General features: G+C 42.0%; 1 protein-coding gene across 1 annotated transcript in view; it reads left to right on the forward strand.

The window, feature by feature from the left end:
* The window catches only part of SLC1A3 (solute carrier family 1 member 3), a 92,244-nt gene extending 69,047 nt beyond the window's left edge, over positions 1-23,197 (forward strand). The window contains exons 6-10 of the mRNA XM_048850011.2: positions 12,507-12,802; positions 15,520-15,753; positions 16,164-16,358; positions 17,622-17,756; positions 20,385-23,197. Coding sequence (XP_048705968.1) covers positions 12,507-12,802; positions 15,520-15,753; positions 16,164-16,358; positions 17,622-17,756; positions 20,385-20,589 — 1,065 coding nt within the window. The 3' untranslated portion in view covers positions 20,590-23,197. The remainder of the gene's footprint in view (positions 1-12,506; positions 12,803-15,519; positions 15,754-16,163; positions 16,359-17,621; positions 17,757-20,384) is intronic.
* The last annotated feature ends 1,509 nt before the right edge of the window (positions 23,198-24,706 follow it).

The following is a 24,706-nucleotide window of genomic DNA, read 5'->3' on the forward strand; positions in this document are numbered from 1 at the left end:
AGATGGTGAATAATCAATGTACTATTGGTACAAAGGCTGGAACACATCCAGGAATATCACATGGGAAGTCTGCAAAGAACATAGGTTGGAAGTAGAGGAGCCAACTCTGCACACTTCAAAAGCAAAGCATATAGGTCAAATTAATATAAAGCATTGCTTGTACTTCTCACTTACTGCCTGATGATAAGGCAGGAATGCCACTTAATTGTTACTTATTGTGTTCCTCCACCTGTAGTCTAGCCCTAACCAACATTCCTGTTAAAAGGGAAAAATAAAAGAGACTAGTGAGATTTTTAAATTCCCTTAAAAAACTTTGGAGGGCAATACATGAATACAGTGAGCTTTCTACATATACATATATATTGCCATGAATATGATTATTTCTTTCTGATACTGCAGTTTCTCATCTTTAGCTGATGCTATACACCATTCATTAGTGCAGTGGTTCTCAAACTTTTGTACTGGTGACCCCTTCACATAACAAGCCTCTGAGTGCAACCCCCCTTATAAATTAAAAACACTTTTAAATATATTGAATACCATTAGAAATGCTGGATGCAAAGCGGGATTTGGGGTGGAGGCTGACAGCTCGTGACCCCCCACCCGTTGAATAACCTCACAATCCCCTGAGGAGTCCCAACCCCCAGTCTGAGAACCCCTCATTATGTATCAGAAACTTTGCCTGGAGCCATAGCTGTATCTTGAGGCTTCTCTATGCCTTACAATATCTTTAAAATGTCTCATCTTCATGTGTTCAGCACTCAAGGGGTCTAGTCTTATTAAATAGTCTCAGTAACACTCCAAGCTACCGTGGAAAAGAGTTCTGAACAAACACCTCAATGAGGCTAGTTTAAATGACTGATAGCAGTGAACAGCAAAATAGTTCATATTAGTTGTTTTAAACCCAATATATGCAAGGAGATTTTACCTTAAGTATGAGAGTTAAATTTTTATTTAAATGCACAATTTCCACTCTATACAATGCAAGAACTGTTATGCAAATAAAAATGTTCTGTAGGTTTTGTTGACAAACATACCATGCTTCACAATTTACTTACAGTATAGAAGAGTTGCCAGAAATAGCTGAATAAATAGGAGATATTTAAGGACAATTGTTTCTGGCTGGTCCCTTTCATCATTAGACTGTGCTTACTGAGAAAGCATCTCTTTAAATCTGTCCATATCGGCATTATTAATGTTTAAATCATACCCTTGAACTTCAAATCAAGTAAGATAGATACAATACAGTGCAACTTTTAGAAACTAGAAATTATTTTATCATCAAATCTGTAATATAAAATATCAATCCATTTCACAGCAGAAGTAATTATGGACCAGATTTACAAAGGTATTTAGACATCAAAATACAATGGCCCTATAGACTTCTTTTCAAAAACTTACCTTAAGGGTTTTTGGTGTGTTTCTCAGAAGACTTGTGAAGAAGGTATTATTTAACTTGCATAGTCCGGTTCACTAACATTCTAAATATTGGCATAAAGACTGAAAATTCTGATACATATATTTCATAATCCTTTGCTCCCAAGAGATTACAATGATGTGTGGCTGCAGAAATATGGAAACCATAATTGCCAACAACTCAATATCCAAATTGGCATCAAATCTGCATCAAAATCAAGCAGTTGTGATAATCTTTTGAAAAATAAGATTATGTGGTGAATTCTGTGGTCACACGGTTCTCAGCTCCGTTGTCTCCTTCAAAAATGAATGTATTTGCTTGAAGAGATTTGCCGAATATGCACTAGAGCCTTTTCTTTCTTTATCCTTCTAGCCCACACAGGAAATAATGTAATGAAATATACTGAGGTTTTATCCCCCTGCCTTACATAGAAGTACTGTATAATGATTCTGTTTGAATCATTGGGGTTTGAATCTATGACCTTCAGCACTGGAAACATGAGCCTTTACCTTTGAATTAAAAGAGTAGCTCTATTAAGCAGCAGTGGAGCAGACCAGTTATTTCCAAATGTTGTACTCCGTCCTCTCATGGGCTACAGCCCATGCTCACATATATATCAACTATTAATGGTATGCTACAATACTGTGATATACGACATTATATTGTCCTTACTGTGACTCGTTTCCTTGAGGTGGACGCTTGTTTTCCATTTGCATGACTGAGGAAAGCAGGAGAAAGGGGAACGTAATCCGGGAACATAATCCCCATTCTGCTCTTGCTTCCGCTTTCCTTTCCACCCTTCAGCCCTTTGACCACCCCCACCTCCTATTCTGTCCCCCTCCCTGCTCTATCAGCAAAACCCCGAGGCAACAAGCTGCTGCCTCCTCTCCCTGCACTCCCCCTCTCTGCCGGCAGGTATCTCCACAAGAGCTGCACCAGCAAGAGGAGTGGTGGAGCAGACAGTCTCTCTGCACTCAGCGCCAGCACCATAGCAGCCACTGGTGGGCAGGGGGAGTCACTACAGGGCAAAAAAGCCCTCCTCAGTTCCTGTTGGGTGCATGCGTGGGATGTTCGTCAGAGCTGGGAAAACCCTGCCAACAAATTCCCAGCAAAAATGTAGCACAAGGTTGTCAGGCCCCCACCACTGGGCTCTAGCCCCACAGGCTGAGGGAGCCTATAGTGGACTTTTATGTGGACCAGGCACTAGAGAGGGACAAAGACCCACACTGCCCTGGTGTGTCACGCTGGAAAGAAAGGTGCTGACACATAGATTTTGTCAGGAAATATAAAGTGCTCTCCCCCTCCCCAATAAATCAGTTTTACCAGCTCTGGCTCCCTGCTTTTCCTCAGGCAGTTCATCATCACTACCAACATCCCATTCTAATCTAGGCAATACACTTCCCTAGATGTTTGGGAATTGCCTAGGTCACTGTTTTTTGCGTTACTCTCTTCTCCCACTGTGGAAGAACACATATATTACTTCCTCCCTGTCTCTCTCAGCATCTCTTCCAGTGCACCAATAACAGGTTCAGATCACTGCTAGCCCCATAGGGTTAAACCAAATTGTGTGAGTCTTTACACTAGTTGTGTACATCCATGTGATAAGTGTCAGTCTTCATTCCACTGTACATTGACAACTTGTTTTTGCGGTTTCTACTAGCAGTGGATGAATCTCAAAAGATTCAGTTCCAGTCAGTATCCAGATAGCTCGGGTGCTTATCTGAAGCTTAGATGAATTTATTCAAACTCTTCTCCATTCATAATCCCCATATTCTCTCTCACTCGTGACATTCTAATAGATCCCTGGCACTGCCTTCTGTCTCTGACCCTGATCCCTTCATTTCTTTTCCTCCCCTAAATTTGAAGAGCCTATGGGTATGTCTACACTACGGAATAAGGTCGAATTTATAGAAGTCGGTTTTTTAGAAATCGGTTTTATAAATTCGAGTGTGTGTGTCCCCACAGAAAATGCTCTAAGTGCATTAAGTGCATTAACTCGGCGGAGCGCTTCCACAGTACCGAGGCAAGAGTCGACTTCCGGAGTGTTGCACTGTGGGTAGCTATCCCACAGTTCCCGCAGTCTCCGCTGCCCATTGGAATTCTGGGTTGAGATCCCAATGCCTGATGGGGCTAAAACATTGTCACGGGTGGTTCTGGGTACATATCGTCAGCCTCCCGTTCCCTCCCTCCCCCCGTGAAAGCAAGGGCAGACAATCATTTCGCGCCTTTTTTCCTGAGTTACCTGTGCAGACGCCATACCACAGCAAGCATGGAGCCCGCTCAGGTAACCGTCACCCTATGTCTCCTGGGTGCTGGCAGACGCGGTACGGCTTTGCTGCACAGTAGCAGCAACCCCTTGCCTTCTGGCAGCAGACGGTGCAATACGACTGGTAGTCGTCCTCATCGTGTCCGAGGTGCTCCTGGCCGCGTCGGCTGGGAGCGCCTGGGCAGACATGGGCGCAGGGACTACATTTGGAGTGACTTGACCAGGTCATTCTCTTTAGTCCTGCAGTCAGTCCTATTGAACCGTCTTATGGTGAGCAGGCAGGCGATACGGACTGCTAGCAGTCGTACTGTACCATCTTCTGCCAGGCAGGCAAGAGATGAGGATTGCTAGCAGTCGTATTGCACCATCTTCTGCCAGGCAGGCAAGAGATGGGGATGGCTAGCAGGCGTACTGTACCATCTTCTGCCGAGCAGCCATGAGATGTGGATGGCATGCAGTCCTTCTGCACCGTCTGCTGCCAGCCAAAGATGTAAAAGATAGATGGAGTGGGTCAAAACAAGAAATAGACCAGATTTGTTTTGTACTCATTTGCCTCCTCCCCTGTCTAGGGGACTCATTCCTCTAGGTCACACTGCAGTCACTCACAGAGAAGGTGCAGCGAGGTAAATCTAGCCATGTATCAATCAGAGGCCAGGCTAACCTCCTTGTTCCAATAACAAGGATAACTTAGGTGCACCATTTCTTATTGGAACCCTCCGTGCAGTCCTGCCTGAAATACTCCTTGATGTACAGGCACCCCCTTTGTTGATTTTAGCTCCCTGAAGCCAACCCTGTAAGCCGTGTCGTCAGTCGCCCCTCCCTCCGTCAGAGCAACGGCAGACAATCGTTCCGCGCCTTTTTTCTGTGCGGACGCCATACCACGGCAAGCATGGAGCCCGCTCAGCTCACTTTGGCAATTAGGAGCACATTAACCACCACACGCATTATTCAGCAGTATATGCAGCACCAGAACATGGCAACGCGATACCGGGCGAGGAGGCGACGTCAGCGCGGTCCCGTGAGTGATCAGGACATGGACACAGATTTCTCTGAAAGCATGGGCCCTGACAATGCATGCATCATGGTGCTAATGGGGCAGGTTCATGCTGTGGAACGCCGATTCTGGGCTCGGGAAACAAGCACAGACTGGTGGGACCGCATAGTGTTGCAGGTCTGGGACGATTCCCAGTGGCTACGAAACTTTCGCATGCGTAAGGGCACTTTCATGGAACTTTGTGACTTGCTTTCCCCTGTCCTGAAGCGCATGAATACCAAGATGAGAGCAGCCCTCACAGTTGAGAAGCGAGTGGCGATAGCCCTGTGGAAGCTTGCAACGCCAGACAGCTACCGGTCAGTTGGGAATCAATTTGGAGTGGGCAAATCTACTGTGGGGGCTGCTGTGATGCAAGTAGCCCACGCAATCAAAGATCTGCTGATATCAAGGGTAGTGACCCTGGGAAATGTGCAGGTCATAGTGGATGGCTTTGCTGCAATGGGATTCCCTAACTGTGGTGGGGCTATAGACGGAACCCATATCCCTATCTTGGCACCGGAGCACCAAGCCGCCGAGTACATAAACCGCAAGGGGTACTTTTCGATAGTGCTGCAAGCTCTGGTGGATCACAAGGGACGTTTCACCAACATCAACGTGGGATGGCCGGGAAAGGTGCATGATGCTCGCATCTTCAGGAACTCTGGTCTGTTTCAAAAGCTGCAGGAAGGGACTTTATTCCCAGACCAGAAAATAACTGTTGGGGATGTTGAAATGCCTATATGTATCCTTGGGGACCCAGCCTACCCCTTAATGCCATGGCTCATGAAGCCGTACACAGGCAGCCTGGACAGTAGTCAGGAGCTGTTCAACTACAGGCTGAGCAAGTGCAGAATGGTGGTAGAATGTGCATTTGGACGTTTAAAGGCGCGCTGGCGCAGTTTATTGACTCGCTTAGACCTCAGCGAAACCAATATTCCCACTGTTATTACTGCTTGCTGTGTGCTCCACAATATCTGTGAGAGTAAGGGGGAGACGTTTATGGCGGGGTGGGAGGTTGAGGCAAATCGCCTGGCTGCTGGTTACGCGCAGCCAGACACCAGGGCGGTTAGAAGAGCACAGGAGGGCGCGGTACGCATCAGAGAAGCTTTGAAAAACAGTTTCATGACTGGCCAGGCTACGGTGTGAAAGTTCTGTTTGTTTCTCCTTGATGAACCCCCCCACCCCTTGGTTCACTCTACTTCCCTGTAAGCTAACCACCCTCCCCTCCTCCCTTTAATCATTGCTTGCAGAGCCAATAAAGTCATTGCTGCTTCACAGTCATGCATTCGTTATTCATTCATCACACAAATAGGGGGATGACTACCAAGGTATCCCAGGAGGGGTGGTGGAGGAGGGAAGGAAAATGCCACACAGCACTTTAAGCACAGCACTTTAAAAGTTTACAACTTTAAAATTTATTGAATGACAGCCTTCTTTTTTTTGGGCAATCCTCTGTGGGGGAGTGGCTGGTTGGCCGGAGGCCTCCCCACCGCGTTCTTGGGCGTCTGGGTGTGGAGGCTATGGAACTTGGGGAGGAGGGCGGTTGGTTACAGAGGGGCTGCAGTGGCAGTCTGTGCTCCAGCTGCCTTTGCTGCAGCTCAACCATACACTGGAGCATACTGGTTTGGTCCTGCAGCAGCCTCAGCATTGAATCCTGCCTCCTCTCATCACGCTGCCGCCACCTTTGAGCTTCAGCCCTGTCTTCAGCCCGCCACTTACTCTCTTCAGCCCGCCACTTACTCTCTTCAGCCCTCCACCTCTCCTCCCGGTCATTTTGTGCTTTCCTGCACTCTGACATTATTTGCCTCCACGCATTCGTCTGTGCTCTGTCAGTGTGGGAGGACAGCATGAGCTCGGAGAACATTTCATCGCGAGTGCGTTTTTTTTTCTTTCTAAGCTTCACTAGCCTCTGGGAAGGAGAAGATCCTGTGATCATTGAAACACATGCAGCTGGTGGAGAAAAAAAAAGGGACAGCGGTATTTAAAAAGACACATTTTATAAAACAGTGGCTACACTCTTTCAGGGTAAACCTTGCTGTTAACATTACATACATAGCACATGTGCTTTCGTTACAAGGTCGCATTTTGCCTCCTCCCACCGCGTGATTTTGGTTGAATGCCAGCAAACATACACTGCAATGCTTTGTTCTACAGTGATTCCCCAGTACGTGTTGCTGGCCTGGAGTGGTAAAGTGTCCTACCATGAAGGACGAAATAAGGCTGCCCTCCCCAGAAACCTTTTGCAAAGGCAGAACCGCAAATGCCAGGGCAAAGTAATCCTTTCACATGCTTGCTTTTAAACCATGTATAGCATTTTAAAAGGTACACTCACCAGAGGTCCCTTCTCCGCCTGCTGAGTCCAGGAGGCAGCCTTGGGTGGGTTCGGGGGGTACTGGCTCCAGGTCTAGGGTGAGAAACAGTTCCTGGCTGTCGGGAAAACCGGTTTCTCCGCTTGCTTGCTGTGAGCTATCTACAACCTCCTCATCATCATCTTCTTCGTCCCCAAAACCTACTTCTGTATTGCCTCCATCTCCATTGAAGGAGTCAAACAACACGGCTGGGGTAGTGGTGGCTGAACCCCCTAAAATGGCATGCAGCTCATCATAGAAGCGGCATGTTTGGGGCTCTGACCCAGAGCGGCTGTTCGCCTCTCTGGTTTTCTGGTAGGCTTGCCTCAGCTCCTTCAGTTTCACGCGGCACTGCTTCGGGTCCCTGTTATGGCCTCTGTCCTTCATGCCCTGGGAGATTTTCAGAAAGGTTTTGGCATTTCGAAAACTGGAACGGAGTTCTGATAGCACGGATTCCTCTCCCCAAACAGCGATCAGATCCCGTACCTCCCGTTCAGTCCATGCTGGAGCTCTTTTGCGATTCTGGGACTCCATCATGGTCACCTCTGCTGATGAGCTCTGCATGGTCACCTGCAGCTTGCCACGCTGGCCAAACAGGAAATGAGATTCAAAAGTTCGCGGTTCTTTTCCTGTCTACCTGGCCAGTGCATCTGAGTTGAGAGTGCTGTCCAGAGCGGTCAGAATGGAGCACTCTGGGATAGCTCCCGGAGGCCAATACCATCGAATTGTGTCCACAGTACCCCAAATTCGAGCCGGCAACGTCGATTTAAGCGCTAATCCACTTGTCAGGGGTGGAGTAAGGAAATCGATTTTAAGAGCCCTTTAAGTCGAAATAAAGGGCTTCATTGTGTGGACGGGTGCAGGTTTAAATCGATTTAACGCTGCTAAATTCGACCTAAAGTCCTAGTGTAGACCAGGGCTATGGTATGACCCAGAAGAATTAGCAACCTGCAGCTGGGGTTCACATTCTGAGGCTATGTCACAGGGGCGAGGGAGACCAAGATGAACTGGATGGCCATGGGGAAGGAAAGGAAGCACAAGAGCTTGTGGGATGGTCAGCATTTTAGCGGTTTTCACTTGAAAATAAGTGGAACCTGAAGCCTATTGAAGTATCACAAAGAAAAATTTGTGGCACCTAATGTTGGAAATCAAGAAAGTCTGACATAAGAGAATGGCAAGGTTCATCCTGCTAACTGTATTTTTTCTGCACCTGTTCATCCATTTATTATTATTCTTTCCTGCAAGTCCCTGCACAATGGAACAGAAGTGTTTCTCATTTTTGCTCTTATAGTGTATTTCACATTGGTAGTGGCAGGTTAGGAGGTTTGAGCTGGTACAATGGTCACCATTAAAAAATATTTCACCAAAAGTTATACCACGTATCCGAGTCACCAAATTTACATTATATTCTAATTGCATTATCTCACATACCATGGTGTTACCTCTGTTGTTAAAAACTGAATTTTAATAGTAACCATTTTATGTCACTATCTTTTTTGCAATTTGATTACTGAAGTGTTCGACTACACTAGTACGAGTTTGCTAATTTAAATGTTATGCAGTAAATACAAATCAAATTGCTTTCAATGGTTTGTATCACCAAATACAGTGATGATTCATTTTAGTATGTAAGGCAATCAATACTGTTTGTTTTCATACTAGGATAATTTAATTAAAATTCATCTTGAAATATATTATTTATTACTGAAATAACACCATAGTTTGCAAAAGTCCAATAATGCCATTATTTTAATCTCTATAATGCTATCAAGGGAAAAAAGGCTCTACCTTGAAACGAAGGGGCCATATCCGCCGCTGGTATAAATTAGCATAGCTCCATCGGCTTGTGAGGATCTCTGGCCCATCATGTATTGGTAACTTGGACATGGTGTATTACTGCCAAAAATATAACAACCTTGTTTTCCTGATACCCCAGTCCTGCAATGCTTTTCTTACATGAATAGCCTTAACTCTCATGAGTAGTCCCATTGAAGAAATAGTCAAAAGAATAAAGACTTGCAGCATCAGGAAGTAAGACATTAAAATGTCACTTTGATCGAACTCTACCAGAGTTCAGTTTAACACTGTAATTTATAGAAATATCCTCACCCAGCCCCCAATATATAGCTTGTGCCTTTCCCTTCACATAAGGGCCCACACAGATAACCTAGTCATCCTCCCACTGAGATGCAGTAGCTGTCTACTTAAAAGTGACCATCTTCTGGTTCCCAGCTTGGACTGAAAAGGGCTGGGATTTATTAACAGTTCAGGCACTGCATCTCAGTTAAGGAGACTGTGATTTGTTGTATAAACCCCACACTGGAACTAAAGGGGTTAAGGAGAAACTCAGGGCCCAGGTGCCTCTATCCAGCCCCACCTGCAAAGCATGTGCCAGCTGGAGGTGGAGCAGAAGGGACCTGATAGGGCAGGGAGAAAAAGCTATCTTGAGAGCTCCTGAAGAAGGGCTCTGCAGAAACCTTTTCCCTGAGGGAAAGAGCCTGCCTGCTGAGCCCAGAGGGGCTGAAGGTTCAATTATTCTCTTCTTCTTTCACTACTTTGAGGCAAACTGCAAGGCTTTGGTGAGAGAGTGGGTGGTAGGAAGTGGTCTGGGGAGACAGCTTAAAGGCAGTCCTGGGTGCTGGACATTGGTGCCTCTTACAAGACTCTGGGCCACAGACTAATGGAGTAGGGGGCCTGGGTTCCCTTCCGAATCCCGCTTGTTAAGAAGGGCATGAAAATCCTCACTTCCAGACTCTCCCTCGGGGAAGGAAGCAGAGGATATAGACCTTTAGAATCCTGCAGCAGGGATTGGACACCCACAGGGATCAATAGATAGACTAAAGGTTCCCTCACCCCCAATCCTGAGGGTGGGGGACACCATGACTTCCTTAGGACTCTATCAACCTGCAAATAAATAAGACTGATGGGTGACTTGACTGAAGGATCATGACTGTAGCCAAGGGGAAATATTGGAGGTGGGGCAAGCAGAGGCCTAGCCCCCTAACCACTAGGTGATGCCACCAATGAACACAGTCCATCACAGAGACTTCAAAGCAGTTGCTCCTGGAAATGTTGCTGCCGTTGGTACTCCTACATAAATGGCAGCAAGACTTGTTGAACAGCAGCCTGCGGTTGATGCTGATGACTCAGCAATTCCATCATCGATTTCAAGACCTCCTACATTTACTCCCTTTGTGAAGAAGCTGTTTCATCTTGCCCTGACACTATCTGTATGCAGGTGGAGTTCCCACCCTGCTCCTAACACAATACACTCATTGGCTTCAGGCCAAACTTACCCTCTTCTTGGGGTTTCCTTGATTGTAACCTAAAAGGCAACAATAAAATATATATAGCCTATATTTTCAGCCTATATTTTCTCCTGAGACCAACTAGAATTCTTCCCTGCACTAATACTGTGTCTTACACCCTAGTTTTCTGTGCCTCAGAATGACACCCATTATCCACTCAGACCCTTTCATATCCTGGTCTGGCATTAAAAGGATGACATAATCTGGCTGACAGGGTGAGTCAGAAGAAAAGCTCTACATCTGTGCAGGGTTCTAGCACCTGACATCAGGATGAATCAGCAGAAGAGTTCTGAATCTCTCTGTACGGTCCTTGAACTTGATACCCTATTTCATGCCCTTAAAGATAATATTATCTAATAAAGGATCAAGTGTTTCCCTCTATTGAAATGGAATTTGAGAACTGGTGCAAGATGGAAGACATTAACTCAGTGTCTCCTAAGTCTAATTTAAAAAAAAATGATTGTGTAATTTACATACCCACCACTCCTGCACATTCACCGCTTGCAGACCTGTTGCTTTCATAAAGCCTCCTGGGCACTTTTTTCCCCCTAAAAGCAAGAATACAAATACATAAGTCACAATTACCATTGCTAGGTGCATGGAAAAAGAGTTGGAAATGTTTGAAGTACCACATTAGATGGTACCTGGCGAGATATTACTGAGTCAAATAAATAATATTCCTTTAATTATAAATTCTAGGTAATTTCCATTTCTCAGATTGCATGATTAGTGATTAGTGGTTTCTTTACAAATTTTATTTAAAACCCTTGAATATCTGACTATTTTGACAAATGTGTCCTTGTATAAAAGGTTTCCACTAAATCTTCAGAAAGGTACTTCCACTGGGAGTTAAGGACTGAATCCACCTTCCTGACTGCAATGGTTAAGCAAATATTCTTGAGCAGTGCATCAAGAGTGTGTGTCTGATGTATGGAATCTAACCATTCCTCAGACCAGTTGAACTCTTTTCTTCCCCTACACTCAGGTTCCTGTTCTTAGTCACAAGAATGCCAACTGTGCATTCATTTCACTTAAAAACTTCCAAAGTCTTGCAATAGTTTTGAACTATTAATAATATTAATAATACTGAATTCCTTGGGTCTGATCCTCATTATCAGTGGGTAGGTGTAATGGGGTAAAATTATCAATATTGCCTAAGTGACTTAGATGCCTAAGTACCATTGGGTGCAATGAGATAAAAGTTCCTGAGTCACTTAGGTGCTTTTAAAAAATGTTAGCCAGAGAGGTGTAAAGATGCCTTTATGTAAATGAAAATTAGGTTCCTTGTGTTTAGACAGGATAGGGCTGTGATTTGTTTTCTGGTACAGATATAAATATGCAGGATATGAAATTATCCTGGGAAAAATAGAAATGAATACATTGTGGAATATTGTTTTCAAAGCAAAGATTTGGAGAATGCTGAGAACTTGAATCTCATTTGTCCACCTGATGTCAGTGGTCACACGAAACAAAATTATTTTGTAAACAAAGAGGTAAATCAATAACAAATGGTTAAAAAGAGAGAGAAAAATTCATGGCTTTGTTAGGGAAAAAATATGTAAAAGTCCTAATTTCAGTATTTAAAAAAGGAAAAGTCATGATACTTATATTATCCTTACATTTATTTTTCCAGTAGAAAAGTATGAAATATCTGTAATCAATAGTTTAAAAGCATATAAAGAGCCAAAAAAGGCCAATTCATGGAAGTCTTGCTGAGTAGTAGGCAAACTCAGTGAAAAAATCATGACTCATTATAAAAACAAAAACTAAAAGACACAGTTTTGTCACAAAAATCATATCTCTGACAAACATAGAGCTTTGATCAAGCATACAACTTTCATCAAAGCTGTATGTTTGAAATATTAATCTGAGCACATGAATTCTTGAAAATAAGGATGAAATGCTGGCTCCACTGAAGCCAATGTGAGGTTTTCCATTTACTTCAGGAGATCCAGAATTTCACCCTAAAACTTTATTTTACCCCTAAATATGACACAAACTAATAACTCAAAAGACATTTTAAAATTGGGAAGTAATACTGCTAGTTTCACATGAGAGTGATAAATGACAAGTGTACTCATCTGTTTTTGCAGTAAGTCACTCTGTTTTCTGTCTTTTCTTCTTTTTTTTTAAGTTCAAAACAAACTATGACAAGAGAATATTTAGAGTAGCAATTCCACCCAATGAAACATCCGTGGTGGCTTCCGTAATAAACAATGTATCAGAAGCAATGGAAACCCTAACTCGAATGAAAGAGGAGGTGATCCCTGTTCCAGGTGCCGTAAATGGAGTGAATGCACTGGGACTGGTGGTCTTCTCAATAAGCTTCGGATTGGTGATTGGGAACATGAAGGAGCAAGGGCAGCCATTAAGACACTTCTTTGATAGCCTTAATGAAGCTATCATGAGATTGGTAGCTCTAATCATGTGGTAAGTGCCTCTGTTAAGTGCTATGTTAAATTATTATGTCAAAATGTTTTGAACATTCAGCACCAGCATGTGCTGGATACTGAGTACCTGTGTTTTGTAGGAGATCAGATTAGAAATTCATTGTTCAGCTTTGCTGGAAGGAGGACAGGAGAGACTGGCTGTGATTTAATTAGGCCACACGTTTATTCCTAAATGTCAGTGAGTACCTGGCAGATAAAAGTGTACAATGCAGGTAATTCCATAATCGTTTACATATATCTGAGGGGGAGGCGCTGCTATCAGCCCTCCCCCTTTACCCATCCTGGTCCCCAGCCAACCAACTGCTGGAATCTCACCACCTCTGCCGCTCAAATGTAGATTAAGAGGGGCTATAAAAGAGGTGGGGTTGGCTCCTTGTTGTGCTAGTCATAGGAGCCCTGAAGCCCCCCTTCTCTTCATTTAAAGAATATCTCCTTTAAATCCTTTACCAATCCATTTTATATGATCACTGTATCCCTTCCCTATTGAATACCTGCACTAGATATCCACCCACATTTACATAATGAGTCAAGACATTGTAGCCTAACCGTCATTTCATGTTTGCCCCAACTAAGCCCCCAACCCACTGAAGGGAAGGTGAAAAAACCCACCTTGCCTTGGCCAATCTGGTGGTATGGGAAAAATGCCTTCCGAGACCCCTGAGAAAGGAGCAACTGGCGTCCTCCGCACAGCGGATCATGAAAAACCTGGTATTTAACTATTTCTTGGGGGTGGGAGGATTGGTGCTGCTCTACCTGATCCAGGTAAAAAGAGGGCTTTTCCTGCATCAGCACGGACCTAAATAGTCTTCCCTCTCTTTCCAGTCACTGGGGGCAGGGGATGGGTCAGCACACTGTCCTGGTCTGAAGCTACTGCAGCAAGTCACTCTCACACTCAGCAGTCTTTCCAGGGGGGCAGCCTTTCCAGCCTAAAAAGGGCCACACATCTTTTCCTTCAAGCCAGACAATGCCCCCACAGCTTAATGTACAGTGAGGTCATCATGGTCTCTTCTGGCCTTAAAAATCTATGAATCTAAGAATCTTCTGCTGCTGAAAATTGGTATAGCTCCATTGACTTCACTAGACCTACCCCAACTGACAGCTGCTGAGGATCCAGTCCTGAAGGATAATACCTGTTTAGCTATTTATAACTAAACATAATGTTTTAAAATTGAGTTCTGCACACTGATCATCTGAAAAGGATCTAAATATTTTAATGTATATTCATCTCTTGATGCATGTAAGTAATTCCAATTGTCATTACCATTAAGAGGTAAATATACTCTTTAGAGTCCATGACAGAGTTTTCTTGGCATATAAAGATTCTCTTACCATACCTAACTCTTATCACTCCTTCCCTCTAACTCTATAGGGAGGAAGAGATAGGCACCTTGTCACAATCCCATTCATCAACAATATGCCCATTATTTTCATTAGTTCAGAACACTATTTGCGTTTGCAATGTGCATAGCATAGTAATATGTCACTACTATTCACAAATGTTCATTCTCCTGTGAATTGTTGTTAGTTTTTATATGGTATTCCACAGACAAATAAAAATGAAATCCCTGTTCAGAAGGGTTACCATAAAATCTTTACAAAGTCTAAGATGCAACATTTCTCAGTCAGAGGCCAAATACAACAATTCATTTATGAAATGACATCTTCCCTCATTTGCTACAGCAGATCATCTTACACACATATACATCTCCAGTGTCATGGAAACTCCTTAAGTAATGGATGCAAAGCTATAAAGTTTATTTTTTATAAAAATTTCTAATATTTTTTTCATATATTTTGTCCTTTACAATCACATCTCTAAACATTATTAATTATTATTATTATACTGGAAATGTTTGAGAATTTAAAATATGGGGAGAGAATTATTACATTGGGAAAACTTCAAGGTGGGTTTGATGGCTGCTGAGAGTAATGTTATAATCAATGTAATAATCAAGTTACGTTATTTTACATGAGTGTAGTAAAATGACAGGTAACAACTTTGTAAATAAGACCCTGTGAAAAGTCCAGCTGCAGTTAAGATTATCTTTTATATACCTTAACTAGCAGGTTGCCATATTGAGTGTTAGAACCTGACCTCAGCTCTGGCTGAGTAGTATTTGGCACAGCAGAGGAAAGTGGTTTAAGCTACTTTTGCAAAGCCCCAGCCATGTGCACAGTCTCCATCATAAAATCAGCCTCCAGGTGGCTCTACCTATCCTATGCCCAGCTGCCTATGGACTGAAGCAGCCTGGCATGAGCCAAACCTAATAGCTTTCTGGCTGTACCTCTTTCCCCAACCACATTCAGCACTGGGAACCAGGAGGCAGGTAGCAAAGGAGCCACTACGCCAGCCCTACACAACCCAGGCATTCCCCCACAGGGGGAATCCTCAGGGAATTGTTTAAAGTGGCTTTTAAATGGCAGTCAGGACTCCACAGGAGTCCATCAGCTGTCGATGGCTGGGAGATGGACTGACTGCATTCTGTTCCTGACCTCCTCTTTGCTGTCCCTGACCCCAGCAGAGCCATGCAAGTGTTGCAGCCACTTTCACTGCTGTAGCCTCCACCAGGTTGACTTGCCACTGCCCAGGATCTTGAATTGGGTCCAGGACGGTTTATGGTCATTATATCAGTATAACTTTGTTCACAAACAAACATCTATTTGTTCACACATATTGATTTGCTTACTTATTTGTAGGTATGCCCCACTTGGTATCATGTTCTTGATTGCTGGGAAAATTGTTGAGATGGAAGATATGGGTGTGATTGGTGGACAACTTGCCATGTACACTGTAACAGTTATCATTGGTTTGCTCATTCATGCTATTATTGTTCTACCACTACTCTACTTCCTGGTTGTTCGTAAGAACCCTTGGGTATTTATTGGAGGACTTCTGCAGGCATTGATCACAGCTTTGGGAACATCTTCAAGGTACGCTATGAAATTTTAAATCCCAATTATAAATAAAATCTGACCAAAATGTTTCCGATCCTGCAGTCCATATGCAAATCTCCAACGGATGTCAATGAGAGGGCCTTAGTCTACACAAATACCATGCAGCATTAGAAAAGATGGTTTTCTGCCATGAAGAAATTTACAAATATCACTGGAGGTACTGCTGTAATTACTAGGCCCACAAAGTTAAAACAATATCTACGTCTGAGAAATCTACGCTATAATATTATTGGTATGATGAACAACATAGGCTGATATAACTGAATAAATTCATTGTCATAGACTAATTTTTTATGCTTTTGGACACTATTTCAGGCCTACTCCTCTCTAGTATAGAAGATTATTATATAAATGAGTATGTATATTGTCTTTTTTTCTTGTTTTAGTTCTGCCACCCTACCCATAACATTTAAATGTCTAGAAGAGAATAATGGAGTGGACAAGCGTATTACAAGATTTGTGCTCCCAGTGGGTGCTACAATTAACATGGATGGGACTGCTTTATATGAGGCTTTGGCTGCAATTTTCATCGCACAGGTTAACAACTTTGAACTGAACTTTGGGCAGATTATCACAATCAGGTACAGAAACCATTATCGATATACTTTGATTCAACGTGCCTTTAAATAACAATGGTGTGAACAACTGATCATTGCATTTAAGAGGGTCAGCAACAGCCATCATTTTAAAAGTATTTTACTTTAGATAGCTTAAGTATCTGTGCAGCGCTTAAGAGCTGTAGGTTTATATTCTACACAGTGCTGTCCAGTGGGTGCATACTCCAGTTGCAATTTGTGTTAGAGTAAGTTGTTACTATGAAGAATGCTAGGAGCAGAAAAGGTGTTACTGAGACATAGCAAAGTACTATAGTTGGTGTTGTCTAATTGTCTCTTTCTATTTGTGATTCAGCTGCATGTGAAGTATGCACCATAAGCAATCAACACAGTAACATGCTACAATACTAATGCTAAGGGAATACAAATGAATTGGAGAAATCTCAGATTTTGTTCATTATGAACTTTGTGCTGTAAGAAGCATTTCTAGTTTTAAAAACGGTCATCCTAGTTCAATATTCAATCAAGACAAGGGAAAATTCTGCTTTCAGACCCTCATGACTCATTTTGGTTCTGGATGTCTGCTCTCCAGTACATATATGAAACTTGCCATGGATTATATGCATACTGTCTTTTAGATTAAGTTCTCTAGTATTACATAGGGATGATAAATGATGTGTTATCATTAGATCTGTGCTTTAAATCGTGATTCCTCCATAAGATAAAGAAGATTATTTATCAAACAAGGATGAGATGAGACCAAGAAAATTCAGATCGAGATCCACATTTCTCTAAAGCCCAAAAGGTGCTTAGATCCAGGGTTTCAGCCATTATTAAGATAAGGGCTAACTATGAAGTTTGGATCCAGATCCACACTTTCATAAAGTTTGCATGTGTTCAGACTGGGGATTTAGTTCAGACCCGTCTCTAAAACAGGCATTTCTACTTAAAGACCCCTTAGGTCTCTGCACCATGTGTTTCTCCAACAATGTGAAATTGTATGAAAAATCAGAAAGAAAACTACCCACTCGAATGCCTGCCTTGATTCAGATTTTTCTCTAGAGCCCTTTATACAATTGGGAAAATTGTCTTTTCCTTTTTTGTTTGTACAGTGCCTAGTACAATGGTGTGCTGCTCCATCCCTGGGGCTGCTAGTTGCTATCATAATTATAACATGTATTCATCCTAAAATCAGTAATTTTCTTCATAACTTTTAAAATGTTTACTAAATAGTAAGGAGGATTCTTTTTGGAAACTGACTTATTTCTTCACTGTCATCTCTCTACACAGCATCACAGCTACAGCTGCCAGTATTGGGGCTGCAGGAATTCCTCAAGCCGGACTGGTCACCATGGTCATTGTGTTGACATCTGTTGGTTTGCCTACAGAGGACATCACTCTTATCATTGCAGTAGACTGGTTCTTGTGAGTATTTCTTACAGAGTCCTTAAAGGGCTATAGCATATTATAAAATACATTGGACAGGGACATTCTGATAATTTCTGATTTGTGATCATGTGATTAGTTGGCTTATTCCTTTACTGAAAATAGTTGAAAAATGTGGTTATTTTGAAGAATAAAATTTTATCCTACCATGAAGGAGGCTCAAAGTCTGAAAATTCAGTGGATCAGTTTAGAGTTGATTTATCCCAACCCTTCTGGCTGTCCAGACCAGTGAAGGTTTGTGTGCTTTCCCTAAGGATGGATGAATTGAATAGTTAGTCTTCTGAATAATATGAATATTAGCCTTATCAGCCATCTGAATATGGCCAGACATTTGGCTAATGTGGCTGACTCATTTGTTTCCCCACCTCTGTGCCTGCTAGAGAAGTGGTTCTCGACATTTTCTTTCTGAGGTCTCCCCAAAATGCTATAAAAACTCCAAGGCCAGAGAAAGGGAGTTGGGGGCTGGCTCAGGGCTCCAGGCTTCAGCTGCCATGGACCCTCAGTTGAGAACCACTGTGCTAAAGGAGGAGAACACTGAGCAACCTTCCTACATCTGTAAGTACCTGTGGAATCCCCTTAGGCTCAGCTGCATTTCTCTGTGCATGGTTATAGGGATAGAACAGCATCACTGTCAGCAGCAGAAGCCAAGAACCTTTCCATGTCTGCTAGTGCAAATAAGGGTGACAGACAGGCTGATCCACTTACCTGGAGATGCCTTTGTGGGGCTAGGGTAATTGAAGAGGTAGGTGTTCCTCCACTCCACTCCATGTCAATGTCTGTCAGGGAAGGATAGCAGCCATTTTTCCCCTTTTCTCCATCCCAGCTCTTCAGAGAGTATTTGTTTGGATCACTTGATAATTACCTTTTCTGTTCATTCCCTCTGAGGCACTGGGCATTGGCCACTGTTGGAAGACAGGATACTGGGCTAGACGGACCTTTGGTCTGACCCAGTATGGCCCTTCTTATGTTATGTCCTTTTCACAGTCCTACTTCTTATCTAGATAGAGTAAAGGGGAATGCTGCTAAAAGTGAGAAGGCAGGGGAGAGATGAAATGGCTGTTGTTCTCCCATGGAAGACATCCAGAGAGGGATGAGAGTTCACCTAACTGTTCATTCCTATTACCACCCCCACTTCCTGACAGCAGCTCAAAGTAAGTGTAGAGAAGCGTTTGAGCCCATTGAGAGGGAATACAGGGAAATTCAGATGAAATATATGCGAGGTTAACAGTTTCCCAATACTAGGGTCATTTGCCCATCCCTATGCTTTACAGTATTCCTCACAGGATTGCCTATGGATGGTGCTATTCTAGGACTGAAAATATAGCAGCACCGTGGCTCATGTTGTGATTCAGTGAGTACCAGAAAGAAAACTGAACTTTACCCCAACAGTAGTGTTACTTATGACAACAATGTTCAGTTTTTAAGGGTATCACTAACTCTGCGAAATTCTCACCATGTGTATAGATCCCAAACATTTAAGGTCTAGACAGGTGGATGTGATGAGAAGGTGAAATCCAGCCCCAGCCTGCCTCCAGGATTGCTGTGCATTCTTCCTCCCCTCCAGCTGTTATTCCAGCCTATGGGCTGTGTTATGAGTTTAACATGCCTCAGTAGCTCCTCTGTGGACCTTCCTCCAGCCCTTTACCATTGGGGCCTTCTGTGCAACCCTTTCACAGCACATAGGGGTTATATTTACACCCCTGAAGAGCTGGGTAAGATGCTGGGCTGTCCACTAGCCCAAGAAGAACTAATGTCACAACAGAGTATTGGCTGAACCAAACCTTAAGCAAAAATGTCAAAAATTATTTCCTGTGACCACTATGGACTATAACTCCCAGATGCTTTTCCTTCACATCTCAGCCACTCCAGATCTTTCTCCTAACACAGGAACTCATACAGGAGCATTCCTGCCATCCTACAGCTCAACTGATTTTTGCTGGCCTTTATATGGACCAGCACCCAGCTCCTCAAAAGTATTTAAGTGCCTAACTCCCTTTGAAATTACTCAAAACCTCAACTGGGATGCAGCTGATCAGTCACAGGCAGGGCTGGGCCCATCTGCCCTTAAAGGGGCTAGTCACACAGTGACAGGCTGCTTGCCTGCAGTCTCCATGTGCAATCATTGGGGAGTCTTAAGAGATACAAAGGCCCTTGCTCTGGACCTTTGCAGCACGCATGAATCTCAGCCTAGATTATTTACAATAGTTTATTTTCATTCTGGGAATGACAGCTAAGAAGGCAACATTCAGTCAATTCAGATATCAGGAGGTCATTACACCTGACTTACTGTAACATACTCACAAGCCCCCAAACATGAGCCCCCACAGGCCCACTCTGCTCAGATCACTTCATAACATAGCAATCATATCATCCTGTGAAATGGCTAGTAACATTATGTTTCAGGTCACTGCATTAGGCTTAGAATTCTGGTACAATTGTTAGTTTCCGCAAAGATGGAGTAATGCTATTAACATTTCTGATAGATGAATACACATAGAAGTATTGGATCATCTCATGGTTATTTTCAAAAGCTATTTTACACAGAGACTCTGAATGTTTCACTTAAACAAGTGGGGAAAACAAGACTAACGCAACTATTTTCCACAGGGACCGTCTTCGTACCACTACAAATGTCTTGGGTGACTCCATTGGTGCAGGGATTGTTGAACATTTGTCACGGAATGAGCTGAAGAACAGGGATGCTGAGATGGGTAATTCTGTGATAGAGGAGAATGAAATGAAAAAACCATACCAACTGATCTCACAGGAAAATGAGAGCGAAAAACCATTAGACAGTGAAACCAAGATGTAGGATAGACCAGGCATGATTCCAACACTAGGAGTGTGGGAAACATACTTTCTACAACCATTTATATCTTGTTTTCAAGAAGTCCATTTATATCTTGCTTTCCCCCATATGATAGCATTGGAACAGAGTTGATCAAAAACATTCTGAATTAGCAGTGCCCAAGGTATGTGTTTGCATCCCACTTAAAAAAAAATTGGCGAGTTATCATACTGGTCCTGCTAGACATGTGCTAACTGGGGGCGGGGGAGAGGGGGAAGAGGGAGAGTGTCTATTAAATCATTAAAAAACATACCAGTGTATATGTTACTCAATCCTGTAAATGTGATCTCGTTTTTATAAGCTGGAAAGTCACAATAGATAATACAGCCTGAAAAGGGTTTTATTTTTTTAAATACCTATTGCCCATTTCTTAACATCAGTAAGCACACAAATCAACATTTTTAACTTGACAACTGCACCCAAACAAGGAAATTAACAGGATTTCTTTTTTTTCCCTTCTGGTGATATGTTATTTCTTTATCCTATTACTAGCAGGACAATAAAAAGGAGGACTTTTAAATTTAAAAAAAAGTAGAGATGTTCAGGTAAAAAAAATACCCACAATCAGCACTTTTATCAGCTGAGCTGAAATGTCATTTCTGAGGAGGTGATTTCATCTTAGTAGGACACTTTAGGGTCAGTGAGGGCCAGTTCTTGACAAGTGCTTAGCACTTTCAGCTCCCACTGACCAGCAGACACTTATGCATATGGGTATTTTCACTCACCTGAGTAGTCCCCTTAACTTCAATGCCACTACTCACATGAGCAATGTTACACATATGCAGAGAAGTGCTTGAAGGATTGTATGCTTTTTGGGGTGGGAGGTGTACTTCATCTGTGCTCAGAAGGCACATAGCACACTGTGGGTGCATTCACAATCTAAATAATATGTAATAAAAATAGCAGAGAGGGCCAGCACTTTGCAAGAGGTACTTCATACCTGGCAAGAGATGCTCCGAACCTAATTGGATGGGGCTCTAAACCTGCTGTGTTGCTGAAATTGCATTGCTGGAAGACCTGTGACCAAGAGGTCACTTTCAAAAAATGGAAATATTGTCATCAATTAGCCTGGTGTCATTCCATGAATAAGTAGTAAAACTATTAGCCAAATATTCCTTGTTTTACATAGGGGAGAGAACTCTGCATCTCACTGGGAGGTTCCCATATCTTTTTGGGTTTACCAGCAGCAACTCAAATATAAAAAATAAATTTTTAGAAAGCAAAACTAATGGGTGCTCTATTACTTACTAGGAAAAATATATATAAACTGAAGAATAGTAAATACATTTAATAAATGTTAAAAATATAATAAGAAAAGATTTTTAAGAGTAATATTTTAGATCTCCTTCAAGACACAGAGAAGGAAACAAAAAAGGGGGGGGGGAATATACTCCGAATCCTATGGCTTTTTTTTGTTCATTTCAAGATTATTCCCTGAAAAAACCCTTGTATGAAAAATATTAATTGTATATATTTTCCTTTTCCACTCCTTCTATTACTGTAGGAGTCAAACTGGAAAGATTTATGGTGCAGTTAGAGATAGGTAACTGAGGAATACAAATCCACAAGCACAAAACTAGTTGAGTGGTCTATTTTATGTTTGATTTGTTCTGAACTAAATGTTTGGATTTGGTCTGAACTAAGAGAGAGAGAGACAGAACTGAGACTTCCCATGTCATACCACAACTGCCACTTGCCAAACATTCAAAAACATCTGTAGCTTTTGTCTCCAGAAGACCATAAGAATTGATATGTAAATGTCAATGTAACTGTGGTGAAAATATGAGTGTGATGATTGAAGGCAGTCTTTTCCCATTTTTAAAGCAACAAGGCAGGCTTCTTTTTCCAAGAGTGACAAATCCTACTCATTTTTAGAAAAAAGAAAAGGAGTACTTGTGGCACCTTAGAGACTAACCAATTTATTTGAGCATGAGCTCATGCTCAAATAAATTGGTTAGTCTCTAAGGTGCCACAAGTACTCCTTTTCTTTTTGCGAATACAGACTAACACGGCTGTTACTCTGAAACCACTCATTTTTAGCAGGCCAGCCAATGGTAGCAGGAACAACTCATGAGTGAAGTGAGCAGAATTTAGCCGAGAGTATTCAGCAGTCAGTGCTTTAATCACCTCAAAGCTCTAGATGAATCTCTGACTGAAAGTGATAAAATGTGAACTTTTTTTGCTAACAGAATGAAAACCTAGAATGCAGACAGGCATCTTCGGATATGTAATTAGAGATATTTTTATATAGATCCTGTATTCAGTGTGTGTTTATAAAAGTTAACTTTAGAATGTCTGGAGTAACAGTTTAATTTTTGTTGAGACTCTATTTGGAAATACCCTGCAAAGATATAATGTAAATGGTTGTCTTTCTATGACATAAGTTGAGAAAAATGAATTTTGTCACAAAGTTTGTGATTTTTTTTTTACTAACTTTGTTTCTTATGGAAATCAATTACTATAGAAAGATTCCATTCCCCATCTCTCATTGGCTCTGCATTTAGATGCACCCAATGTGGATTGAGAAACATTACTTTGTAGATGTATTTTCAATAAAAATAGTTTTACATTATTCTGGTATTGTGTGATTTCTTTCAAATTCTCTGTAGTGGGGAAATCTTCAAACACACTCCAAAGATTTGAACTTTCATATTGTACGGTTTCAGGAAATCCTGTACTTTTTACCCAGCAGAAGCTTATTAATGCATCAGTACTTCTCAAGAATTCAAATGCCCATTTCTTAAACTCTCACATGAATAAAACGGTTAGCCTCCACAGAATGCAAAAGGCGATTAAAGGAAGAAAAATGTGACAAAGGAAAAAAAAGATGTAAAAAAACCCAGAAAGAAATGTTAATTCAAGTTAAGTTTATTTTGGTTCAAATTCAAATTCATATAGATGTGTGAATCTGAAGATACAGTATAATGAGAGCTTTCATATGACTTGTAAATTGCATAGATCAATGCAGGGAAATCATTTAGAAAATATAATTCTAACACCGATTCCACCACAGCCTACAGATTTAATTAGGGTATTACCACAATGAAGCAAAGAAAAATAAAATCTGGGGGGGAAAAGAGTATGCTGTGATGGTTAGAACTCAGTTCTGCTTTACAATCCCATCGAATTACAACATAATTGAGAAGTAGTTTAATTACACTTTCACTGATGGGTGTATTAGTTTTTTTTCAACAATTCTACTGTCTAGTGATTTAGTTTAGTTTTCATGACCTAAAATACAAAAATAGTTACTTCCTTTGGTGGGTCAAAGTAGGGAGTTTTTCTAGATGTAACGCCACATGATTGGTCATTCGAACTATAACTAGAATTGTGCATGGAAAGTGTTTCCCTAAGTAGATTACCTCTAGTTTGCAGGTTTCAAAGACATCTTCTTAACTGGAGAATTCATCCACAGCCAAGGAGCTTCCATCATCCACTTTTTTAACTAATAACTGTTCAGAGCAGAATGGAAACTCCCTAGTCTCTCATGTATTGGTTGAAACATGACCAGATGTCAAGGGTAGATCAAATTTAGGCTACTTATTTGCAGAACTGAACAAGCAACAACACATTAATAAGAAAAAAATGAAACTAATATTTAATACAAAAAATTACAAATGTATCCCTAACACAGTCTAAAGGACTGCAAGAGGCAGAAGTAAAAGAAAAAGGGTCCATAACAAAGCTCCCATTGACTTTAATAATGCAGGATCAGGATCTTCGACACCACTGAGTGGGCTTTGGGATGCTCTCATACTTCCACCCAGATTTCAAATTTTAGATAATTCCTCCTTGATGTCTCTTTAGGAGTGATGAGTGGCTTAAAATCACTCCTCTTTCATAAAGTTTGTTCGGGTGTGGTGTTCTCCCACCCCATCTTGCCTCTAGGTCCTAAAACAAATATTCCACAATGACCTCTTAAGCTGTAGGCCATAATAAAAGGTCCTCAAAATTGTTTTCCTTCAACTGACTTTTCTTTGGTAATTTAAATCCAACAGAACCCAGAAGAATATTACTGTAGGTTACCTTTCCAGTCCCACAATTGTCAGAATTTCCTTTTACAATGATGTCTGTGCTCATT

This window comes from Caretta caretta, chromosome 5, assembly GCF_965140235.1.
Source record: "Caretta caretta isolate rCarCar2 chromosome 5, rCarCar1.hap1, whole genome shotgun sequence".
Lineage (NCBI taxonomy): Eukaryota > Metazoa > Chordata > Testudines > Cheloniidae > Caretta > Caretta caretta.